General features: G+C 34.8%; 3 protein-coding genes across 3 annotated transcripts; 2 read left to right on the top strand and 1 right to left on the bottom strand.

The window, feature by feature from the left end:
* The first annotated feature begins 4216 nt into the window (after positions 1-4216).
* LOC123657599 lies at positions 4217-7034 on the top strand. The gene is made up of 3 exons (XM_045593121.1): positions 4217-6101; positions 6607-6787; positions 6920-7034. Exons 1-3 carry the CDS (start codon positions 4217-4219, stop codon positions 7032-7034), a joined length of 2181 nt encoding a protein of 726 aa, XP_045449077.1.
* A 985-nt stretch (positions 7035-8019) lies between these two features.
* On the top strand, positions 8020-8857 carry LOC123657715. Its single transcript, XM_045593232.1, has one exon. It carries the CDS (start codon positions 8196-8198, stop codon positions 8697-8699), a length of 504 nt encoding a protein of 167 aa, XP_045449188.1. The 5' UTR covers positions 8020-8195; the 3' UTR covers positions 8700-8857.
* A 3529-nt stretch (positions 8858-12386) lies between these two features.
* LOC123657600 (trypsin alpha-3-like) lies at positions 12387-14629 on the bottom strand. Its single transcript, XM_045593123.1, has 5 exons — positions 14438-14629; positions 14086-14353; positions 13097-13186; positions 12719-12897; positions 12387-12521 (listed from the first exon to the last, which is right to left on the bottom strand). Exons 1-5 carry the CDS (start codon positions 14627-14629, stop codon positions 12423-12425), a joined length of 828 nt encoding a protein of 275 aa, XP_045449079.1. The 3' UTR covers positions 12387-12422.
* Positions 14630-19829: the final 5200 nt, after the last annotated feature.

The following is a 19829-nucleotide window of genomic DNA, read 5'->3' on the forward strand; positions in this document are numbered from 1 at the left end:
CTTGAATTAATATCAAAGAAAAAGAAATACTGCATAAATAAAATAAATAAATAATTATAATTGCATAAGTTGATACAAAATGCTATGCAATAGCTTTATCGCGGCAGTCCCCGAGTGCCACACGTTTTTTTTTTATTTATTTCTATGTTATTATGTCTATTTTTTGTTATTGGTAGACGGCAACAAAAACGGATTTTGCGACAGGGCTGCAATAAAAACGTCTAAGGTCTCTCATAAGCTTGTACAACATTTCTTCGTTTTATGTGCTATGAACATAAAATTTAATAGAGAAGTTAGTTAATCGTTGGTACACGTCTGCCAAAAACTATTTTTTTTCACAGGGCCGCCCTAAAAAGATATAAAGGCTTTCGAAAGATGTATTAAATGTAAGAATGTCCTTAATTTTTTGTGCTACAAGCTAGAATTTTGGCTGGGAAATAGTTAATAGTAGTAGATGTCCACTAAGAACGGATTTTACAAAGGAACGGATTAAAGTTTTCTAAGGGCTCACAATTTTGTATAAGAGCCCTTAATTTTTTGACAGAAAGATAGCTAATAGTTAATAGACTTCTTTGCGGAAATACTTTATGGTTAAATAAGAGTTGCAATTTTTTTTCTCAATATCGCCATTCGTGATTTTATTCAAGAAGCTAATCTACAACATCTTCTACATTTTTGACAATACATACCGTATCCAAACGAATATTAATATGAATATATTAATATGAAATCGCCTCATTCGATATTTTCTTTTAAATTTTCGCCCACGTCTCTTGGTTCTTATTTGAATCGGATGCCTAAGTTTCAATTGAGAAAGTTACAAACTTGTGTATGCACGCTTGCTTTCCGAACTCTTCACTGCACTCAGTAAAAGATAAAACTTGATAGTGTTTTGCTTTAAGTATACATACTTCAACTACGATAGATATCATACTCGAAGTTTTTTAATAAATTTTTAGAAGTTACGTACTTATTCCTATTTGCACCTTTATTTGCAAATAATAGACGAAAAAACTAAATCAATAAGGTATTTTTATTTATTTATTTATTCAAACTTTATTACACAACTCCAAAAAAAAAAAAAAAACAACATAACAACACATCAAGATAGCACGTTGCGCAAAAGGCGGACTTAAGGCCGTACCACCTTATCTACCAGTCAACCTTAAGGCGTAAAAAAATAGTAAAAGTAAGTGTTGAGGTAGGACTATAAAACAATACAAGCAAAATAAACATACGCATATAAATACATAAATATACTTATATATATACATATATACATACTACAAACAAAATATATAAAAAAGAGAAAAAAAAATACGTTCAAACAAAAGTAAACACACGAAGAAATGTCATGACATGAAGTTATATTTAATGTAAGCCTAAGATGAGGAGAGTAAAAAGATAAATAAGGAGGGGTTATTGACAGAGTTTTTTTAGGTACCACTTTTTAACCTGGGTTTTAAAAGAAAGTTGAGAAGGAGAGTTCCTGATGTTGACCGGTAACTCATTCCACAGTCTGATGGCATTAACTGTAAAAGAATTAGACACAAAACCAGATTTATGAGAAGGTATGCATAGAGTAAGGTTAAGAGAAGAACGAAGATCCCTAGAATGAGTGTTAGAGAGAAAATTAAATTTAGATTTTAAATAAGAAGGAGCAAAAGGGTTGGAAATTACAGAATAGAGGGTACAGAGAATTCTCAATTTTCGCCTTTCTTTAATCGGCAGCCATTGCAGTTGAGACCGGTAGGACGAAATATGGTCGTATTTGCGCAGCCCATAAATGAAGCGAATGCAAGTATTTTGCAGTCTTTGCAGCTTGATCAGGAGCTCCTCGCTTAAGTCAGGGTAGCAAGCATCGCCGTAATCAATAATAGGTAAAAGAAAACAATTTACTAAATCAATCTTGGCCTTCACGGGAAGAAAATTTTTAAAGCGCAAGATAGAATGAAAGAATGCATAAAACCTGCGAGATATCTCACGAACCTGATCCGCCCAACTGAGAGAGCAATCCAAAGTCACACCCAAATCCTTAACCTTAGAGGAAAACGGGATAACCACGTTATTGAAAAAGAGAGGTGATGTAGGTTGTTGAATTTTTGATAGTTGACGAGAACTCCCGAATTTTTCTCCTATATAAAATTTTCTCTCTGTCCCATTTCTGAATAAATACTCTTTCTATATGTAAAAAAAATATAAATATTTATCGTAATTATTACGGATTGGTGATTTTAAATATCTTAGAATATCTCCTAAGATATACAAGTTTCCTTACGATACTGCTGCGCACAGGACGAAGTTCAAACAAACATAATACTTGTAAATCCCGCGTTGCTACCCGCTTTTAGCGATGTGAGTTTTAAAATATAACGCTTCGAAAGTTCAAAGTATAATTAAGAATTTCAATCTATATAACTAGTAATAGCCTCGAATTATTAATAAAGCTTTTCTTTATAAGTGACTGTTAAAACTTCCAATTAGAATAACAAATGTAATAAATTCTTTTGTCAAGGGCCGAGGCTTTCTCGAATAAAATGTCCGCGGTCGTTTTATTTCCGGTCCACACCATCATAAAGGGGAACACCGTCTCAGTTGGATTAAGGTTTCGAGACTATGATTTTATTATTTAATATAGGTAGGCACCACATGATTTTTGAATAAAAACGTAAAAAAAAATCTAAAACTATCGAATTAACATCTCATTACCCACACTGGTAACTCAACCAATCACCAGAATGGTGTAGCTGGTGCATTTCTTTCCCAGAGTATCGACTTTGCGATTCAACGGGGAAATTTGTCAGCATTGTCAGTACAATTACACGGAGATTTGATTTATACTGTAATTGTATTTGTATATGTAATACTCAACTATTATACGAACAATGGACAATTGTAATTTGAGTATTTCTTACGCTACGCTTCAGCCTGCATAAAAATGCGCTCTCCGCACGATCGTCACGACAACGTGTGCCGTCACGTGTGTGCCCGTTCGGGTTGCTGTTGCGCATAACGCTGTACGTAATTACCAATTTTGCTTATTGGCGCTAACTCAAAATTAATTTTTAGATTAGGTTTAATTTTTTTTATAAGTTAGTGAAGATAGAACAGAGAGTGTTACGTTTTGTATATTAATGTACGGGCAAGATAGAGAGGTGCGAGCTCACATTTTCTTGCTCTCTTTCTCATAATTTGAAGTATTAATATATATACATACATATAGATGCAGCGAAAGAAGATTTAGTTTAGTCGTGTGGTCTAAAGAACACTACTTTTTATATTTTTTTTTGTGGCGATAATTTAGTAATTACCACAAATTAAAATAGTCAAGCAATAACCTCAGATAAAAAGTACTTGTTAAATCACGATTAAATTTAAATGAAATCACGTGTCACCTATATCGACTCTATATACGACGTCTACAAATACTAACTCAATAAGAATATATAGTCAATATTGTTTGTATTATAGAACCATTTCTAACATTGGCAGTACACCGTCAATCATGAAATCCAATAATCCGAAGAATGTTACCTCCCTTGTTCCAGTTATGACGTATTCTGGTATGAATTGAGACGTGCCGCAAAATACAAAATATCTTTGTTCAACTTCGACATTGCAAACTCTATACCAAGGTAGTTCCTACCCGTAACATACCATTAATAAATTCTTTTCAATTAATCTATTCAATAAATTCGGTTTCATCATTATCATCATCATTACAGCCTAAACAGTCCACTGCTGGACATAGGCCTCCACAAGTTTATGTCAAAAATAACGTGAAATATAAATTGCATTTAATTATCTATTTATTATATTCATATACGTTTTGTCTATTTCAGAGGTTTTGATTTGGATTAATCGTTTTGTATGTGGATTGTGTTTAACGAATAGTGGGTAATTATTGCTATTACGTATTTCAGTCGATCGCGATTGTGACGCATGACCGCTTACCGCCGCTACCTACCCACTTGCTGTGCGGAATTGGTTGCCGACCGGTATTGCATCAGCCGAAGGCGCTGTCGGCTGCTCGCATCGCACGCTTAGCTTAGCTTTTACCTAGCTGCGCACACTTACTGAACCCTCGCTTCTCTTCATTATTGCTTTTAAGGATTTTTCTATATTTTCTTTAATTAGTTACGCCTAAATTCTATTTGTATTTATTTACAGTTTATACTGATTTCGTAAGTACATAATACATATCATATAACTCATAATGGACCCTAAAACTTTAGTAAAAAGGCGTGCAACATTTAAGGCTCAGCTTACTCTTTTTAAAAATTATTTAGATTCATTTAAAAACTCAGACACGATAACATCGCTTTTAATTAACGAGCTCAACATTCGCCTTACTAAAATAGAAGAACTTTATTCAGAATATGATGATGTTCAATCTAACCTTGAAAATGTATCTGAAATTCCAGAGGACCAATTCACAGGACGTGAGAATTTTGAGTCCCAGTACTTCCAGAGCATCGCGCTTGCCCGAGAGTTGTTGGCGCGGCACGAACAGCCCGGCGCCACCGGTTCCGGTTCGATGTCAGTTTCTAGTACTGTGCATGGAGGTGGGCCAAAACTTAAATTACCTACTATACCTATACCTACCTTTTCGGGTCAAAATCATGACTGGCTTGAATTTCGTGATACATTTATTTCTTTTGTGCACAATGATAACTCCATTCCTAAAATACATAAATTTCATTATCTGCGCGCGACTTTAAAAGACAGTGCAGCATTAGTCATACGCTCGCTCGACTTCTCAGCTGCTAATTATGACGTAGCATGGGATCTTTTGTGTGATCAATATAATAACACACGACTTCTTGTTACAAATCATATTCAATCGATTTTTAATATTGAATCAATAGCTAAAGAGTCTTCTAAAGCGTTACGTAACATTATTGACATCGTAAATAAAAATCTTAGAGCTTTGAAAACTTTGAAATTGCCTACTGAACACTGGGACGCACTAATCGTGTATATTATTTCTACGAAGTTAGACTCTGTAACAAGCCATGAATGGGAAACTTACCGTAACACGCTGAAGGATTTGCCGACACTTAAGAATATGATTACTTTCCTAAACAATCAAGCTGATCTGTTGGAGACCATGGAGGACACTCACACGAAACGTAGACACAGTGACGTCACTTATAATAATCGTCAAAAATCATTAGTAGTGACCTCCAACCCCTACTCCTCACATATAAATAAACCGTATGTTTGTCCGTTATGTAAACATAATCACGCTATATATCGTTGTTTAAAGTTTAGGTCTTTTTCGTTAGAGAACCGAATGTCAAAAGCGAAATCTCTTAAATTGTGCTTGAACTGCCTACGTCAAGGTCATACCAGAAATACCTGTAAAAAAGGGCCTTGTCGAGTATGTAATAAGCAAATAAACAGCTTATTACATACACATAAATCACACACACCAAGTGAATCGATCACTGCACATAATAATATAGTTCTTTGCTCTGCGCCGCCGTCCGCGCCGCCGCCGAATATAGTGCCATCGTCGATGTCTTCTTCAGTGCTGCAGTCGACGCCGCCGTCGCCCCACAGCCCACCTGAAACTCAAAAACGTAATTACACTTTACATGATAATGTAGCCTTGTCAGCTATCGATAAAAACTGTGTATTGTTGTCAACAGCTTTGATCGAAGCTACTGACTATAATGGTAAAAAACATACTATACGCGCATTGTTAGATAATGGCAGCACGTCTAGTTTTATTACAAAAAACTTATGTGATAAACTTAACTTACCAACCACTTCGATCTCGTCATTAGTTGAAGGATTGAACTGTCAAACTTCATGCTTATCCAAACAATGTAACGTTATTATGTCATCGCTTAATTCCACGTACAAAGAGGAAATTAAATGTTTTATAGTGCCACGTATCACACAATTATTACCCATTACGCAAGTTGATTGTAAATCAATAATGATTCCAAAGGGGATTACTTTAGCCGATCCCACATACTTCTACCCATCTCAAGTAGATATGCTTCTTGGGGCAGATATATTCTGGAGTGTGCTTTGCTCCAATAACATTTCATTAGGAAAAAACAAGCCGACGTTAAGTGAAACCAAGTTTGGTTGGTTAATCTCCGGTCTTGCACAAACTCAATGTTATTCCAATACAGTCCATTGCAATCATGCTATCATATCATCTCATCAAAACATTGATAATCAATTAAATCATTTTTTTGAATTTGAAGCAGTGTCAATACGTAAGCATATATCTAAAGAAGAACAAGAATGTTAGCAACAGTTTATAGATACCTATACTTATGATTCTGACGGACGTTTTGTTGTGACGATTCCTTTAAGTGAATCTCCCGACAAACTTGGTGATTCTTATCAACAAGCATTATCTAGATTTCTGTCTTTAGAGCGCCGATTTTCAAAAGATTCTGTATTTAAAATGAAATATTGTGAATTCATTAAAGAATATATAAGCTTAGGTCACATGACAGAGAATACATGTCCGTAAAATGATACTTACATAAATTTATTACCACAAATTTGTTAATTCTTTAACTTAAATAAATAGCATTAAAATTCCAAGATTCGTATTAACTGATTACTCTCTATTTGAAGTCGAAATTCATGCCTTTAGCGACGCATCAACGCAAGCATATTCAGCATGTGTTTATATTAAATCTATCCCTGTTAAGGACCAGGCAACAATTAACTTGTTAACTGCAAAAAGTCGAGTAGCTCCAATAAAACCTGCAACGGTCCCGCGACTAGAATTGTGTGGTGCGCTGCTCGCCGCAAGGTTAGTTGAAAAGGTAAAATGTTCATTAAGATTAAATATAAAAAGTTATACTTACTGGTATGATTCCACTATTGTTCTTGGCTGGATAAAATCTGAAAAAAGTCATTTACTAAAACCATTCGTTTTCAATAGAGTTCAGGAAATTCTTGACATGTCAGAAGCGTCCATGTGGCGCTATGTACCAACGCATTTGAACCCAGCTGACATTGGGTCACGTGGTGCAGATGCAAAGCAATTGGCAAACTGATCGTTATGGTGGTCAGGCCCTTTATTTCTTTCTCAGAATCAGTCAGAGTGGCCTGCTCAACCAACCGGTTCTAAAATTCTAAATTTACCTGAGCTCAAAGTACAATGTCATTTAACATCAAAACAAAATGATCATTTCACCTTCCATTCAGACTTTATTAAACGTTTTTCAAAGTTGGGAAAGTTACAGAGAATCATAGCCTTTGCTCAACGATTTAGTCACAACTCTCATAGTCCAAATAATAAACTTAGTGGGTATTTAAAGGTTCATGAACTAAAATTAGCATTAAAATCATTATGTAGGTTTGCTCAACAAGAAGATTTTCTTAAAGAATATATATTATTAAAAAATAAAAAAGAGTTACCTGCAAAAAATAAATTATTTAATTTAAATCCATTTTATGACTGCAATGATAACTTATTGCGAGTAGGAGGCAGACTATTAAATTCCTTCTATAGTTATGAAACTAAACATCCCATATTGCTCCACTCATCACACAAAATCGCAAACTTAATATTTGAATATTAATCGCATAGCTTTTTTGCATGCTGGACCGCAACTGTTATTAGCTTTAGTAAGACAACAATTTTGGGTTATCGGTGGCAAGAAACAACCTTTGCAAGAAAAACAGTTCGTAATTGTATAAAATGCTGTCGTTTTTCTGGCAAAACTGCACAACCAATTATGGGTAATCTCCCTGCTCAGCGCTTATACACTGAATTCCCGTTTATTAACACAGCCGTAGATTACGCCGGGCCAGTTATGATTTTGAATAGAAAAGGAAGAGGTAGCAAGCTAATAAAATCATATTTGTGTATTTTTATATGTTTGGCGATAAAAGCAGTACATATAGAACTTGTCACCGACCTAACTAGTGACAGTTTTTTAGCTGCACTTAATCGTTTTATAGCCCATAGGGGTAAGCCCGCCAACATCTTTTCGGACAATGGTACGAATTTTGTAGGTGCCTGCAATGAGTTCGCAAAATTCCTTAAACAAAGTTCTGATTGTATAGCTTCTAAGGCTGCAGACTCTTCAATCAATTTTAAATTTTACCCAGCGTATAGCCCCCATTTTAATGGATTAGCCGAGGGTTCCGTAAAGTCTGTCAAACACCACCTAAAGCGAGTAGTGTCTTTAGCTAATTTAACTTATGAAGATATGAACACAGTCCTCATACATATCGAGGCCATCTTGAACTCAAGACCTCTTACTCCGATGTCGTTAGATCCATCTGATCTTATTGCTCTTACTCCATCTCATTTTTTAATTGGACGAACATTTACGTCACTCCCGAATCCTGAGGTCAAAGAAACCGCTGCACTACATACACTCTCACGTTATATGAGAATGCAGAAACTGAAGACTCATTTCTGGAATCGTTTTTATATGGAATATATAACAGAACTACAGAAGAGGCAGAAATGGCAAAGAAAAGGCGGACAGCTGAACCTTGGCGAGATGGTGCTGATCAAGGATGACCGGCTGCCTCCTAATCAATGGCGTCTGGGACGAGTGACAAATATTTATCCCGGTTCTGACGGAGTGGCTCGAGTAGCAGATGTGATTACCACTTCGGGACCTGTACGACGTGCCTTCAACAGACTGTGCCCGCTGCCAGTGATGGATCAGCAGAACTTCGTTCCTGGGGCGGCAACTTGTTAACGCCTTGCAAGTGTGTGTCACACACACATTTGCTTACGTCGACCGATTCATCGGGCGCGCCCGCTGCGGCGACCCGCTCACTTCATTCTCGTTGACGATTGTACAAACACACATTTATGTACCTTATTTTTACTTACTTATTAAATTGTATTACTGTTGAAATCGAGTTTAAATACTACCACAAGCGAGCACCCACCAACGCAGACGACCAATTCCATACAGAGGGGGTGGCTAAATTCTTTAGTGCCGTAGCCACAAAGCACAAATTCGGTTTACTCAAAGCATATTACTGTTAGCGAATGTTCTGGTCTAGTAATGACGAAAATTCCTATCGGAATATTGATCGCAAGCTAAATTTACTCTCCTAGGAATAAATGTATTTGTAAAAATAATTATTTCTGTCCAGAAGGAGTGAAGTTTTGACCGGGCTGCTGCTGCATGGCTCACCGCACGACTGACGGTGGGAACCATGCGCAACCTCCGGTCGATGTCGACCCCCAGATACCTAACTGAGGTCCTCCACTCTACGTCCTAGCCTCGGAGTTTCAGCTGACGTAGCGGCCTGGAGCCGCCGGTGAGTAGAGCGGCCGTCTTCCCAACGTTGACGGCCATCCTCCACTTGTCCAGCCACTCCGGTAGCAAGTCCAGCAGCGACAAAATTATCAAAATACCTATGTAATTGTACCGATTAGTTTTTATCATTACTATTTTTAAGTATAGATATCGTTAGGTAATTTTAATTAATTGAAAAAGTGTAAACGATTTAAAATGTTTTTAATTGTTATGTAAACTACATTACTCGTTTATATGTTTTCTTTATGAAAAAAATAATCAAATATAAAAGAAATTTAATTATAATAATCCAAAATTATTTCTAAAAGTATATATAGTACTAATATATATAGTACTGTAGTAAATTACTTATAATTGTGTTTGCTCGCAAACGAAGAAAAAACCGACTTCAATTACATCGACACGTAATACAGCGTAGGTAGACGAAAAAAAGTCAAGTAAATACGCGTTATCAAAGATTACTCAAAAAGTTATAATAAAATCTCGATGAAATTGAAATGTAACCCAATGATACACATCAGCTTTTAATTTAATTAAAAACCATAAAAATTGGTACTCCCAGTAAAAGGCAGTATAATACAATGTAGATCGCGAAAAAATAGTCAAGTAAGAACGTATTATTAGCTATAACTCGAAAAGTAATTGTTAGATCTCAAATAAATTGACCCCCTCGGGGAGTAAAGTCGTAAAGTACTGTTACCACTGTTTTAATGTTTTTGAATTTTCTGCATCTATAGGACGTAACAATCTTCTGTTTTTTTTTTTTTTCAGATTGTTTTTTTTTTTTTTTTTCTAAAAATCCATGAAGTTACCACAATTTACATTTTTACTCTCCGGAATTGATATTACAATTATAATCCATAATAATATCGTTATCATATAATATGGAACGAACACCTGTCTCAATAAGCTGGTAAGCCGCTATACCATTTTATTCACGTAAAAAAATGGATAACTAATTTCCGTAACACGCTTTACCGCAAAGTGTTCGGTAAGTGTTGGTTGGTAAACGTACATTACGGTTTTATTATTAGCTAAATTTTTCATACAATTTCACGTAAACATGATTTACAAATTTCATTACGAATTTTAAATAATATATTCGTGTGATACTGTTTTTTTAAGTATCGTAATGCATACAAATAGTTTTCATTACATTACAACTTCACAGGAATAAAATCGTTATGTGCCGTTACTTAGTATACAAGTAATATAAAAATCAGTATTACATATTTTTGGCAATGACTTAAAGTACACTTGATATTTAATATATTTTTATAGCTACATGTTATATAAAAAATGCTAAAAATAATAATAAATTATAGCCCGTTTAAGATACGCGATATAACAGAAAAACTGTTTATTGCTCGTCCTGTAAAATTTACTTTTCTCTAATACCACTCTATTCCCCGGGGGCGTAGAAATTTAAATGGAACCAAATGACATGCACCACCGTTTGATTAATTTTTTTTAACAAAATCGGTGGTCCACCCAGTCAAAAGTTCTGTAGTAACACATTAAAAAAAATACAATCGAATTGAGAACCTCCTCCTTTTTGGTCGAGTCGGTTAAAAATATAAATATTAACCATTTACAAATATTAATAATAAGTATTTTAAAAAAACTTTTTTGTGTACAATTAGAGAGGTATACAAGCGTATTGTCATCTGATAGTTAGCGGTTACCGTCGCCTATAGACGCCTACAACACTAGAAGAATCGCAAATACATTGCTGACACTACTCATGGTCATGACCCTCCCGAGGAGCTCTGGCAATCTTTTCATATAGATGAAGAATCGGAGCTACTATTAAGGAGATGATAATTTTGATAGTAAATACTTTTTCTGAAGCAATTTTGTGACAGTGTAGGTAATAAAATAATATATATATATATATATATTTTTTTTTTTTTTTTTTTTATGTCACTAGGTCGGCAAACAAGCGTACGGCTCACCTGATGGTAAGCGACTACCGCAGCCTATAGACACTTGCAACACCAGAAGCATCGCAAGCGCGTTGCCGACCCAATCCCCAATCCCCCAGGAGCTCTGGTCACCTTACTCACCAACAGGAACACAATACTGCTTGAAAACAGTATTATTTTGCTGTGATCTTCTGTAAGGTCGAGGTACTACCCCAGTCGGGCTGCTCCATATTTTGAGCAGGAAATTCCTGCTGTGCCCTACCTCAGTTAGATTTTCTTATATATTTTTATATATTTTCTTGTAACAAATAATGTTTTTTAACTTAGACGTTATTTCCTTTAAACTTAAATTTTAATCATTAAGGATAGTAGCTTAATATTTTATACATTACTGAAAAATTAAAAGCTGTGCCCAATTCAATGTCATGTATGATATGTTATATTTTTAACCGACTTCCAAAAAAGGAGGAGGTTCTCAATTCGACTGTATTTTTTTTATGTATGTTACATCAGAACTTTTGACCGGGTGGACCGATTTCGACAAATTTTGTTTTAATCGAAAGGTGGTGTGTGCCAATTGGTCCCATTTAAATTTATTTGAGATCTAACTACTACTTTTCGAGTTATATCTAATAATGCGTTTTTACTTGACGCTTTTTTCGTCGACCTACGTTGTATTATACCGCATAACTTTCTACTGGATGTACCGATTTTGCTAATTCTTTTTTTGTTGGAAAAGGGATATTCCTAGTTTGGTACCATGATAAGGAAACCAGGATTTGATGATGGGATCCCAGAGAAATCGAGGGAAACTCTCGAAAATCCGCAATAACTTTTTACTGGGTGTACCGATTTTGATAATTTTTAATTTAATCGAAAGTTGATGTTTATCGTGTAGATACATATAGATTTTATCGCGATCTGATAACTACTTTTTGAGTAATCTTTGATAACGCGTAGTTGCTTGACTATTTTTTCGTCGATCTACGTTGTATTACTTGTCGATGTAATTGGAGTCGGTTTTTTTTTCGTTTGCGAGCAAACACAATTATTTTCAAAAGGTTGGTGTACTCCAATTTTAAAACAATATTTATTCTGCAGGTTATTAATTAAATGTAAATAAACCTAAGTCTTCGAAAAGTTAAATAGTAGAGGTGTTGTATTGAAGCAATCAAAGAAAATAAAGTTAAATCAAAATATTTATTTAAATAATAGCACGTGAAGTCTATTGTGCGCTGAGCCAAGAAGCAAACGAGGTAACTCTGGCAAAACAACCTGGAGCTGTCGTGCAACCGCGGGACGAACCGAAGGAACTGATACCAATCTGCGCAAAAAAAAAAATACGTTATTTAATTAAGTATTAATTGTAAGCGTTGTCCTTCAATGGAGTTATATTTTTAGTAACGGAATGTGTAATGTAAAGTTTTTTAAAAGTAAACAAATAAAATTGTATTTGAATAAAGCAAAAAGGGAAGTCGTTGCTGGTATAAAATAAAGCCGAGGATAGAAAAAAATACGGACCAATGTATTGCCGATTGCGAGAGGGCCTCCTGCGTCACCTCCACAGGGACTTCTGCCACCGCTATTAGACGTGCATAAAGTGGAATCGACGACATATCCGGCAATATATGCGCTAGCACATGTGTTGTTATCAATTACTTGCAGGCTTACATGTCTCGCTAGACTTGATATTCCACCGACTGAAATTAAGAAATAATTATTAAAAAATTAATTAAAATGCCACTTCGGTCGCTATAACAACAAAAAACGTAAAAAAACAAATGACATCGATTAATATGTAAAGGTTAGAGGACATTTATTTAAAAATTTTGAATATTATACATATTTACAATTCCCAACTTAAAAACTAAATATTAATAGAGAGTAAAATAAACTTACAGTCACTCGTTCTTCCGAAACCAGCAGCTACAGCCGTAGCACCGACATAGTCGTTGGAGCCAGTGGCTAACGCGATGGGCCGAATGTTGTCTGAGGAAATACGTTTCTTCAGTTTATTTTTTATTGAATATTTACATTACAATCATGACAAAATACACAGTTGTAATATTTCGCATCAAATACAATTTAATCAAAAACCAAAGAAACTTTATTATTAAATAATTGTGTTTGCTAGCAAAAACGAAAAAAAACCGACTTCAATTACATCGACAAGTAATACAACGTAAGTAGATGAAAAAAAATAACAAATGCACATAGTCGTATGTATATACTACATGCATGAAGTCGTCACTACGATTTTCGACGTTTCTCCCCGCTTTCTCTAGGATTCTATCATCAGATCCTGGTTTCCTTATCATTGTACCACCCTTGAGATATCTCCTTTCAAACAAAAAAAGAATTATCAAAATCGGGTCATAAACGACGAAGTTAGCCCCGACCATACATAAAAAAAATATATATATACGGTCGAATTGAGTAACCTCCTCCTTTTTTGAAATCGGTTAATAAATCATTTTAAGTAACGCAACTTTCATAAATCAGATTACGCGGTCCTATATAAAAATATGCATCTTTCTTCTTTCCCCTGTGGTAAAAGTCGTGACAAAAAGTATTTATTCCAACTAGTGATATTATAAACTCAAAACATCGATAAAAATTAATAAAATCGGAGTGAGTTTGTAATGTTAAAATAATCGCTTTTTAAATGCATATGGATACACGGTACATATACCAAAATAACATTTTTTACAATTTTCGTCTGTCTGTCTGTCTGGCTCTTTGTTCCGGCTAACTCTGCGAACTTAACATTTTTTTTTAACTCCACGCTGACGAAGTCGCGGGAACAGCTAGTTTAAAATAAAAATCAAGCAAGAGTTAAGACTGATAGAATTTCAAATTTTATTATACTACTATAAAAACTGACTTACTGTTGAAAGTAACGGAACTGATGCGAATCACAGCAACATCGTTATTGATGTTATTCGTGTTGTAATTGGGATGCGTAACGACATCGTTGGTGCTGATACGAATGCCACCAGAATTGTAGTTAACAGATCCAAGAATGACGGTAAAAGTTCTAGCTTGGTAACTACGACTTCTCCAACATTGAGCAGCAGTGACCAGTCTGGTGTTACTAATAAGAGAAGATCCGCAAACTGATGTTTGTCCGGTGGTCAATGTGATTCGTAGACCAGCCTTTAAAAATTACAAAAATTTTATTAAATAATAAACGTGAAACCAAGATAGTTAGAGCTATTGACTAAAAATTATAAAACATACCAAATGGGGAATAGCCCCTAGGGCCGTAACCTGCCCTCCAATGATCCTGGATCCATCGAAGTCCACTGCCGCCTCAGCAGCGTCTATGCGAGCCCTTTCGGGGATGCCGACCTCTAGATGGTAATCAGCGAAGATAGTTTCTTCTGCTGTAACAGCTAGAGCAAGGCCAAGGACGACGATGAAAAGTTTCATTTTGGAAGACAGTGTGTTGTTTTGCAATCAAACGCAAGCCTTAAATACTGCTTTATATCTAATCTCAACGATGACTTGTTTTTTTTTTTAAATCCAGTGAATAATCGTCTAGAAAATACAAGGACGTAAAATGATTATAAATATAATAATCACCCAAAACAACCGCAAAATATATATCAGTAAAAACGCCAATGACAATGTAAATTTTAGTCAAAGGACAAAGGAGCCTCAGCTTACACTCGTGTCTTTCAACATACAGAAAAATGTTAGCAAAAATTATACATGTACGATACATGTGTATTGTATAATATCACATTATAGGAAAACTGAAAACTGTGGAAATTGTGGACTAACGTTTACTACTCAATATCCTAAAATTACAAGTTAAAATACCACGCAGACAGTAATGTATGTTTTATTAAAATCTATATTTAAAGTTTAGTACTTGTGATTAATATTTTGAAATAAATATACGTTTCAAAAAGACCTAATACTTTTTTCAATACTCAAAAAAAAGTATAAACATAAAAATGCAGTAGTTTTTCGCAAGTAGCTAAAAGTTTTAGATAACACCATCTCTCTCTCTGAGCTCTGGTCATTTTACTCACCACAGGAACACAACATTGCTTGAAAACAATATTATTTAGCTGTGATTATCTGTAAGGTTGAGGCACTTTCCCAGTTGAACTACTATTTTTTATAGCCGATATTTCCTGCCGTGCCCAACCTCAGTTAATATTAAATAATAAATAATTAGTATGTGTAATAATTAAAAATGATCTCGAAAAGAATAAATTATTATTATTTTATGTCACCTTTTTTAACACTTCAGTCACATTCAGGTAACGTTTGATTTAAATATTATTTTACTGTTGGTAGCATTCAGTCTGTAGCATCCCACTGCTGGGCATAGGTCTCTTTCTCCATGCAGTAGAAGGATTGGAGCACTACGCTGCTCCACTGCGAGTTGGCCGATATGTTCCCTACTATGAGTAATGATTGCTATCAGTTATTTATGATAACAACCGGGACCGGCGGCTTAACGTACTTTCCGAGGCGCGGTGTTGAGACTCACAAGGACAGACATCCAAATCGGAAAGAAATATTTATACAAATCAAATATCAATTCCGAGCGGGAATCAAACCCGCAAACCATCGGTGTTTTAAGCGACTACAAGCACCACTACACCAGAGCGGCTGTTCGTACTAATAAATATTAATGGTATCACCATATTTCAATGACACATAATAAATTTCTAATATATCTTTAGATGCTGTGTGGTTACGGCATCGGCTCTCTTACCCTGGATATCGTAAGAGGCGACTAAGGGATTACACAGTTCCACGACCACCTTGGAGCTTAAAAAGCCGACCGATGGCGGGATAACCATTCAACTGCTGGCTTTGAAATACACAGGTCGAAGATGGGCAGCAGCGTCTTCGGTGCGACAAAGCCAACCATGCGGTCACCAACCCGCCTGCCCAGCGTGGTGACTATGGGCAAAACCCCCCATGAGTTCACGTCTAAAGTTTCGGCCCTTAGTTCCCAGCAGCCCCACTATTCCCGGCTACGGCAGCGGCCACGGTAACGGTGGGGTAGAGGGTGCTAAAAAATCACCGGGGTACGGGAGCCCTGCGGTCACCAACCCGCCTACCCAGCGTGCTGACTATGAGCAAAACACATAAGTTCAAGCCATTTTTGGCGTGAACTTGAAGAGGCCTATGTCCAGAAGTGGACTGCGAAAGGCTGCTGTGATCTCTAGATCTCACCAAACTTAGAGTTCCAAAGCAATTTTTTTCTCGCAGTGTATCGATTTTGCAATTGCGATGGTTCGTCTGCATTCATGGATACGTGGAATTTTCAAAATGTATGTATTTATCATCCGCGATCACGATTCGATAGAAAATTATTTTTCTTTAATCTATCGAGCAGCAATTTACATATTATTTTTCAGTGTTGTGAATTTCAATTGTATTTCAAATATGTACTATAATTTCGTTGTTATAAAATATAAATTTGTTGGCAAAAATATGAGGTGGATTTCAAAAATCCCTTCGTAATATTTAGCTGCTTATATACTTCATATTTATTCTTTATTGCACCTAAAAAAAAAAAGAAACAAGTAAAAATCATATTTACAAAGAAACTTGGCAAGGGCAAACTTATCTCTAGAAGAGATACCCACGGTGGTGAGAATTGCTGTTATCGCGGGCACGGAAGTGCAAGAGTGATTAATAATAATGACTATAAATCGATAAACTTATCCAGAACTAGCTTTTACCCACGACTTCGCTCGCATTGAATTATTTTAAATAAAAAGTATTCTATGTGACTTCCAATACATCCAAGAATATCTGTACAAAGTGTCATGATGATCGGTTTAGTCGTTTTGGCCTGAAAGCGTAACAAACAAACTTACATTCACATTTATAATATTATCAGAGTAGTATACTTGGCTACAGACACACTTACATGAACATGTACATACATACATACATACACACATTGAGACTATATCCATTATGAGAGGTTCCTGAATTCGGAGTAAAGATAATTTCTTAGCTTGTCCTTAAAAGCATAAATTGAAGTGCTTTCTTGGATCACTTTTGGTAAGCGATTCCAAAGCGTTGCAGCACGAATAGTGAACGTATAGTGAAGGAATTGAGTAAGAAGTTGGTGTTATGTCTAGAGACTTCAAGCATCGATGTGATGCAAGAATAATATGTTTCTACCGTAATTCACTTACTTTTTCGACTAGCCCGTTGGCGCAGTTTGTAGTGACCCTGCTTTCTGCTCCGAGGGTTGTGGGTTCGATTCCCACCCCGAGTCTGGGTGTAATATAAATATTTATTTATATACGTATTATTTATAAGTATGTTTATCGAAAAAAAAAATATAGCTATATACCAGTCGGCTGTTACCTATAACACAAGCATTAAGTTGCTTACTTTAGGAACAGACGACCGTGTGTGTATTGTGTAGATATTTATTTATTTATTTATTATTTTATACTGAGTCTAGACGAGACACAAGTTTATAGGATATCTATTATCTATTAAGCAGTACAAATATTATTCAATTTGTTTTAAGCATTATCATTTTAAATCATTGTATATATATTATGTATGAAAGTATGAAATATAATATGAGAGTATACAATAATGTACCCCCACCGCAATATTGCACCCACAAGTGCTGAGGCCGACATACGGTCTACGGCTACGGTCTACGGCTTCCTAGATATCACCCGTAAATGTGTACCCCTGGATACCTAAAAAAAAAAAACATTGAATAAAAGTTCAAAGGAGTGACAAATTTTCTTTGTATATTTTTACGGTCCTTTTATCAGGGTAGATACCCTGCCTCGTCTTTTTGTTGGCTAACCATACACTCTAAAAAATCATGTGTATAAGATAAGTAAAGCCTGTTGTGAACCGAATAGATAATCATGATATTCCACTTACATTCCAACCCTAATTTGAATATAATAAGCGGCTAGTAACATTATCTAAGATACATAACTAACATTTATGGTAAAGTGAGTAAGGAAACGTAGTTTAATGAATTAACCACCGAACATTAAAAATAATTTGTATTTTTGAGAGAAAAAACGAATTATTTATAGGAAATGTAATAAACTTTTTATGTAGAGATTTATATAACTGAAGTAATCAAATTGCTTATCAAAAAAGAAAATGTAAGTCAGCTCCGATATGCGACTGTAATTTATTTGATAAGAACGATAAGCGTGATAATTAAAAACTTAAATGCTCTATTAAATTAATCGAATTATAATTAATTTAAAATAATAAAAATGTATAATCAAAACACCAATTTACGCTTGCTTTTCGTATCGGTACAGTAGATGCTGGTATACTGTTGTATTTATTATACCCACATCTTACATCAGCGGCTAAGAGCGCTGTAAAGGTAGCTCTAAAGCGCCACTAATCATCAGAAACAGTTTTTCGATGGTCTTATATAGTAAACTCCAATATTATTTCCTATAAACATTTTTTTTTAAATTTAAATATGCGTTAACACAAATTTAATTAAAAAGGTAATGATTTTTTTAATTTTAACGTTTACAGATTGATTTTAACCTTCTAAACTTGCAACTGTGATTTCTGTTTAAATTGCTTTATTTTCGTTTTCCTAATAATGAACTGAATTTCTATCTGATTCTATCTGATAGTAAAACAAAGTCAATCCTGTCACTTCTATTAAATCGACAGGGTTAAAATATAAATAAAATATAAAATTATATAACTATAAATAGAAATGTCTATGGTCCCAAAATGAGTATCTATTAATAGAATTTTCTATAACTCAAACAATGAAACAAGGTGAATAAATGAATTCAAAATAATTCATTGACTTCAGCCATTATCATGCAATTAATAATAAAAATAAAAAAAACCCGTATAACATTTAAGAACTTCCATTCAAATAGTGTTTGAGAACATATTTTCAACCACAGTTCGTGTTTTGGATATGTCACAAATTACTTTACTTTTTTTCATCCTTTAGTTTCCTTTATTCATCAAGTAAGCGCTAAATTCTTCCTTACTAAAAAAAGTCTTTTAATTGAATGACACTCTTAAACACTAATTCAAAGAGATCTTATTTCCATTCAATGCTTTTATGTGCAAAAGGTTTTTTTCTTTATACTATATATAAGTGTAGAAAACTTGCGGATGGATACGGATACCAATGGATGGACTATAAAATTTTCAAATCGCAGCGCATTTAAATAAACAAACATACAGACTCTTTACATTTATAATATTAGTATAGATTATCTCACACTGATATTTCGACTATGTTGAAAATTATGTCTATTGTTCCACTGAAATAAGGTGTAACGTGATGTCATTTAACTACTAGACACCGTAGGATAAAAATATTTGATTTTATTTTTTCAAAAAGCACACAAACATTCATTACAAGCAAAAATTTTTAATCTGCCCAGTATTATCATATATTTTAATATCAGAAACTACTTATGATAATATTACTTTTTTGATTGATCGAATCAGCCTGTAACATCTCACTGCTAAACATTTATATGTGTAAGAAAGAGGTTGGTGCTTCCAAACGTGCATCCAACACGCTGTTCTACTGCGGATTGGCAAAATTTAATATAGAAATGGAATATTCCCGAATCCCAACTATTTATAACCGGATCGACGTGTAATA

Source organism: Melitaea cinxia, chromosome 11 (genome assembly GCF_905220565.1).
Source record: "Melitaea cinxia chromosome 11, ilMelCinx1.1, whole genome shotgun sequence".
In the NCBI taxonomy this organism is placed as follows: Eukaryota; Metazoa; Arthropoda; class Insecta; order Lepidoptera; family Nymphalidae; genus Melitaea; species Melitaea cinxia.

What these genes read in the sequence shown, in the direction of transcription:
- LOC123657599 (XM_045593121.1), top strand. Translation starts at nt 4,217, where the DNA reads ATGGACCCTAAAACTTTAGTAAAAAGGCGTGCAACATTTAAGGCTCAG. An exon ending in GTTAAGTGAAACCAAGTTTG is followed by an intron (nt 6,102 to 6,606) that starts GTTGGTTAATCT and finishes CTCTATTTGAAG; the next exon opens with TCGAAATTCATGCCTTTAGC. An exon ending in GGTGCGCTGCTCGCCGCAAG is followed by an intron (nt 6,788 to 6,919) that starts GTTAGTTGAAAA and finishes CGTTTTCAATAG; the next exon opens with AGTTCAGGAAATTCTTGACA.
- LOC123657715 (XM_045593232.1), top strand. Translation starts at nt 8,196, where the DNA reads ATGAACACAGTCCTCATACATATCGAGGCCATCTTGAACTCAAGACCT.
- LOC123657600 (XM_045593123.1), bottom strand. Translation starts at nt 14,629, where the DNA reads ATGAAACTTTTCATCGTCGTCCTTGGCCTTGCTCTAGCTGTTACAGCA. An exon ending in TAGGGGCTATTCCCCATTTG is followed by an intron (nt 14,354 to 14,437) that starts GTATGTTTTATA and finishes TAATTTTTAAAG; the next exon opens with GCTGGTCTACGAATCACATT. An exon ending in TTTCGGAAGAACGAGTGACT is followed by an intron (nt 12,898 to 13,096) that starts GTAAGTTTATTT and finishes TCTTAATTTCAG; the next exon opens with TCGGTGGAATATCAAGTCTA.